Source organism: Henckelia pumila, chromosome 2 (genome assembly GCF_033568475.1).
Source record: "Henckelia pumila isolate YLH828 chromosome 2, ASM3356847v2, whole genome shotgun sequence".
Lineage (NCBI taxonomy): Eukaryota > Viridiplantae > Streptophyta > Magnoliopsida > Lamiales > Gesneriaceae > Henckelia > Henckelia pumila.
The window spans coordinates 99,867,612-99,873,703 of record NC_133121.1 but is presented as its reverse complement, the minus strand read 5'-3'; the positions used below and the strand labels follow the sequence as shown (position 1 = coordinate 99,873,703).

Here is a 6,092-nt window from a genome sequence, read left to right as displayed (position 1 = left end):
CACCCGGGCTCCCTGAAACTGTCTACCATTATCGGAGATAAGCTTCTGCGGTACTCCAAACCTACACACAATATTCTTCCACAGAAATTTCAGAACTTCTCCTTCAGTAATTCGGGCCAAGGCCTCCGCCTCCACCCATTTTGAGAAGTAATCTATAGCGACCAACAAGAATTTCTTCTGAGCTGGGGCTAAAGGGAAAGGACCCACAATATCCATTCCCCACTGATCGAAAGGACATGCTGCCACGACTCCTTTCATTAACGCCGCTGGCTGATGCTGAATTCTGCTATGTCGCTGCCAACTGTCACAAGAAGTCACCAAAGCTATGACACCTTTCAAAATAGTAGGCCAAAAATATCCTGCTAAAAAAACCTTATGGGCTAGAAAATAAGATCCCAAGTGATTGCCACAACACCCATCGTGTATCTCCTTCAGGACATAATGAGCTTCCTTAGGACCCAAACACTTGAGAAGAGGTCCAAAAAATGACTTCTTATAAAGAACTTCCCCCCACCATCACAAAGCGGAGACTCCTCTGTTTCAACCGATATGCCTTCTTGGGATCCTTAGGTAACTCGCCCTTCTCCATGTATTCCAAGAGCTCTTTTCTCCAGTCACTCTCTTCCGGAGCTAATGGTGTGAGCTCAGTAGAAGGTGTTAATTCCACTTGTACGACTACCTCTCTGTTTTTCCAGTTATGAAGTGAGCTAGCCATCTTGGCCAGAACATCCGCCTTTTCGTTGCTCTCTCTAGGGATCTGCTCAAACATTACCTCATCAAAGAGGCCCCGAGCTTCCTCTATTGCCTTCATGTACTCTTTTAACTTCTCACTTTTCACCTCGTAAGACCCATTCACTTTCTGAGCTACCAATTGCGAATAAGAATAGAGATGTATCCGGGCTGCCCCAACTTGCTTAGCTGCCCGAAGGCCAATTAACACGGCCTCATATTCTTCCTCATTATTGGAAGCTCAAAATTCCAACCTGACTGCCAATCGGATTTCATCTCCCTAAGGGGATATCAGAAGCACCCCCACTCCACATCCTTCGCTGTTAGAAGAACCATCAACATACACTCTCCATAAGCCCTGCCCTTCCATATGTTTTGTTTCGGCTAAAAAATCAGCCAATGCTTGAGCTTTAATCGCTGCTCTTGGTTCATACTGAATATCATACTCACTGAGTTCAGTAGTCCACTTCACCAATCGCCCCGAAATGTCAGCGTGAGTTAATATCCTTCCCATGGGACTATTGGTTAACACCACAATAGGATGTGATAGAAAATAAGGTCTGAGCTTCCGGGCCGTCATAACAAGTGCAAGTGCCAACTTCTCGACCTCTGAATACCGGAGCTCAGCACCCTTGAGAGCATGTGAGAAAAAGTAGATATGATGTTGAGCCGCTCCCTCCTGCCTAATTAGTACCGAACTGACCGCCCCCTCCAAAGCTGAGAGGTAGATGTATAACGGTTCACCCGGAACTGCCTTAGCCAATACAGGAAGTTCGGCTAAATAATTTTTTAAGTCCTCGAACGCCTTCCCACATTCAGCATCCCACTCAAACTTCTTAGCTTTCCGAAGAACCCTAAAGAAAGGTAAACTTCTATGAGCTGATCTGGATATGAACCGAGATAGAGCTGCTATCCTTCCTGCCAACCTCTGAACTTCCTGCAGATTTTGAGGATGAGACATGGATCGGATAGCTTGCACTTTCTCGGGGTTAGCTTCAATCCCTCTCTCAGTCACCATGTATCCCAAAAACTTGCCTCCTCTTACTCCAAACACACATTTTTCAGGATTGAGCTTTATTCCGTAGGACCTGAGCGTGGCAAAGGTCTCCCTCAAGTTGGTCATCAAACCTGCATCATCCTGGGATTTTACCAGGATATCATCCACATAAACCTCCACATTTCGGCCAATCTGGGAAGCAAACACCCTATCCATGAGCCTCTGATAAGTAGCCCCTGTATTTTTCAAACCGAAAGGCATCACTCTGTAACAGAAAGTTCCATGAGAGGTAGTGAAACTTACTTTATCCTGATCTTCCTCTGCCAACGGAATCTGATGGTACCCTTGATAGGCATACATGAAACACAAATACTGATGACCTGCCATAGAATCAACCAACTGATCAATTCGAGGCAGTGGATAGCAATCTTTTGGGCATGTCTTATTTAAGTCTCGAAAATCAACACACATCCTCCATTTGCCTAAACTCTTAGGGACAAGGACTACATTTGACAACCAAATAGGGAACTGGACTTCCCTAATATGACCTGCCTTAAGGAGTTCATTCACCTCTTTCTTAATAACCTTATCCTTTTCAGGCCCAAAGTGTCTTTTTTTCTGTTTTACCTGCTTCGCTCCCGCGAAAATGTTGAGCCGATGAACCATAACGTCTGCACTAACCCCTGTGAGCTCTGAAACAGACCAAGCAAAAACATCTTTGTTCTCCTTCAAGCAATCATTCAAGCTTTGCCTCATTGAAGAACTGAGATCAGCGGCTAACTTCACCATCTGAGCTCCAGGACTTAGCTCTACTTTCTCATGATCTTCTTCAGACATTAAAAATACCTTTTGATCCAACACCCTTGGTGCTCGGCCTATCAAAACCATTCCTACTTCCCTTCTACTTCTCTTTGCATCAACCTTCACTTCATTCACATAACACAAACGTGCTGCCTTTTGATCACCCCTAACAACCCCCACTTCTTTTCCACTTGGGAACTTCAATTTCTGGTGGTAGGTGGAAGCCACAGCTCGGAAATCACTCAGGGCAGGGCGTCCCAATATTCCATTGAAAGAAGATGGGGCATCCACCACTGTAAAGCAAGCCATTTTGGTTATTCTCTGCTCTCCACTTCCAAGGGACAAGGGGAGCACTATCTGTCCCAACGGTTGCAAAGCATGACCTGTGAACCCATACAACTCTGTGGTGATTGGATCCAACTCAAATCCTTCCAATTTCATTTGGTCCAGAGTTTCTTTAAATATAATGTTTACTAAACTCCCAGTATCCACAGATACGAGCCACGTCATAATTGGCTATGGTCAAGGTGACCAGTAAGGGATCATTATGAGGTAGCACCACATCCTTTAAATCTTCCCTTCCAAAACTGATGTTCGGATCAGTGGGACAGCTAAACTGAGAATTTACCTCAAAATTTTCCAACCTACGCCCGTGAGCTTTGCGAGCCCTTCCCGAATCTCCATCCGTACTACCCCCTGAGATCATATGGATAACACCCCGATTGGGATGATTTGCAATTTGCTGCACCATATCTCCTTGACCGTTTTGAGGAGCTCTTCCTTGACGATCACCTTGATTCTCTCTAACTTCATTCCTTTGATTCCTCCATTGGGGAGCTCGGCCTTGGCGAGGAGGATTTGCCCTTCGAGTCAGCTCAGCTCTGATTCGAGGGTCATCATACATGATCCTTTGAACCCCCTTACCTAGCCTCTGACAATCATTGGTGATATGCCCATACTCCTGATGAAAATCTCAAAACTTGTCAGATGGCGGTAACCGCGGGCTTTTCTCCGCATTACGAGGCCTCACAAGTGCTCGTCTATCCTCACATACTTGCATTGCCTTCTCCAGGCTTACCGAGAGTGGTACATAGGGGTAGGGTCCTTTGACCCTGTTCATCTCTTCTGCAACCCTCTTCCTTCCTCCTTTTGTCTTCCCCTCTGCCTTTGCTCCCACCTTGGCACTGGGCTTACTCCCAGACGTTCCTTTATGTCTCCTCTGCCTCTGTCCATCCTCCAAATTCACGTACTTCTCAGCTCGACTAAGGAGATCATCATAAGTCAAAGGAGGCTTCTTGACCAAGGATCTGAAAAACTCTCCTCCTCTCAACCCTTGAGTGAAAGAGTTGACCAAGGTGTCAGCAGTGGCAGCAGGTACTTCCAGAGCTGCTGTATTGAAGCGCTGAACATACTCCCGCAACGGTTCCACCTCAGATTGCTTCATATTGAACAAACTGAGAGAAGTCTTCAAATATCTCTTACTACTCGCATATTGGTGTAGAAAAGTTGAGCTGAAGTCATTGAAACTCTGAATACTACCAGGCTGTAAAAGGTTAAACCATTGTTGGGCTGACCTTACCAGAGTAGTGAGGAAGACCCGACATTTAATTGCATCTGAATATCTATGCAACAAGGCTGCATTTTCAAATCTCCCCAAATGTTCCTCCGGATCTAAGCTCCCGTCATATTCCCCTAAAGTAGGCTGCTTAAAATTTGCATGAAGTTCTTCATCTAGAATAGCCCGAGCAAAAGGACTTTCCCTCTGTATATGCCCAGGCCGACCTCCGACTTGCCGACCCAGTCTCCTGATCTCTTTCCACACCGCATCCATTGGGTTTGGCTGACCTACGGGAGGAGGTGGTGGATTTTGACCCATGGCCGCTTGCACCGTTTGAGTGATGAACTGGCTGAGCTGATCTACAGTCATATCCGCCACATTTTCTCTTCCCCTTCCTCTTCCTCTTCCTGCCATATCTACGTCTTAGCTTGAATTTCCCACAGACGGCGCCAATTGATGTACCTCAATAAAGTGATCTTCTTGGATGAGCTGAAGGGGCTCCTCCAAATAAAAGATGAACTGTTGCTGACCTGAAACCACTAACAAGAGTGTTAAGGGGGGCCGGAAGGTGTTCCGGCGTATCCCCTCCGACGCTCAAGTCAGATGCTAGGATAGCGAAAATATAGAGAGTGGTGTGTGCACACGAGTGAAAAATTAGGATCCAAATAATGAAAGTGAACCTGGTATTTATAGGAGAGGGCTCCGGGTTTAGCGCCTAATTTTCTTATCAAGAATCCACGAATCCCAGGATCACAATCCCGAATATTTAGGCTGAGATCTTGCGCGAATCTTGTCTGACAAAGGAAATAACAATACACTTAATCTGAGCTGAACAGTCATCATGAGGATGCTATACTGCTGCTCTCCCTGAGGTCATATGGAAAAGGGGTGAGTGAGTTATTGCTGAACCCCTGAACTCCACCTGAACACTGATCCTAATATCTTAGCTAGCTCATCAAGGTTATTCAACCCCTCTACTAAGCTAACTCCCTACTGACATCGGGGCTGAGATGAACTCCAGAGCTCCCAACCCGAGTTGGAGAGGATGGTGAAGGAATTTGGCTGAGCTCCCGAGCTCCCGAGCCGAGCTGGAGGTGATCGTGGAGGATTTTGGCTGAGCTCCCGAGCTCCCGAGATGAGCTGGACATTACAATGGGAGAGCTTGGCCAAGCTCCCGAGTTTCCAAACTCCCGACCCGAGCTGACCCCCCCGGACGATTCTGGCTAGCTAAGGATTGATCTTTACCTTAGGGTCATCTATGAGCTGAGGTGATTTTCTCTTCCGGGTATCAAAGCAATATTCTCATCATCTTCAATAACAATTCTCTTGATGTCGTTGTCATCAGTCATTTGTTTTTTCATATCTTTATTATCTTATTCTTTTGTTGAATGACTTTTTATTTTTTAATTATGAAAATATTTTTTTTTGTAATAGTAGCGATAGTTTCACTATGTCACCTTTTCATTATTGTGTTGCTATCGTATTTTATTACTTGTATATCGGTATCTTAATGATTGATACATATGTTGGACGTCCTCTTTTTGTCCATGTCTCTCTCTCAAAAAAGATACTCATTTGTTAATTGCAAGATCATCCTCATAAAGTAGTTGTTATAATTTATAGTCTTTACAAAGAAGAAAAAATTAATAAAAATATATGTATTCAATCATGTACTATTAAATTTTAATAATAAATTAAGCCGTTGAAAAATATTTTTTGGCCTTTTTTAATAAATAAGTATAGATAAATAAACATTGAAGAAGTATTTATAAGAATTATTTCTCTTCTATATCTGTTAATGTACGTGTCACTTTAGTGAAATATAATTAATTGTCGAACATTCTTTTTCGACACATGATTTAATTATTTTGATTTTTATTTTAATTAATCATTTAAAATAATTAATCCTAATTTATGTCAAATAAAGAATATTAACATCAAGTCCTTAAACAAATTAAGTTTTGTGAGAAAAATCTTTTCACTCTATATACAAACAAATAAAACAAA

The 6,092-nt window shown here is 43.6% G+C and overlaps 1 protein-coding gene across 1 annotated transcript; it reads right to left on the bottom strand.

Moving 5' to 3' along the window:
• Nucleotides 1–3,500: 3,500 nt before the first annotated feature.
• Nucleotides 3,501–4,499, bottom strand: LOC140878016 (uncharacterized). The gene has a single exon (XM_073281619.1). It carries the CDS (start codon nucleotides 4,497–4,499, stop codon nucleotides 3,501–3,503), a length of 999 nt encoding a protein of 332 aa, XP_073137720.1.
• Nucleotides 4,500–6,092: the final 1,593 nt, after the last annotated feature.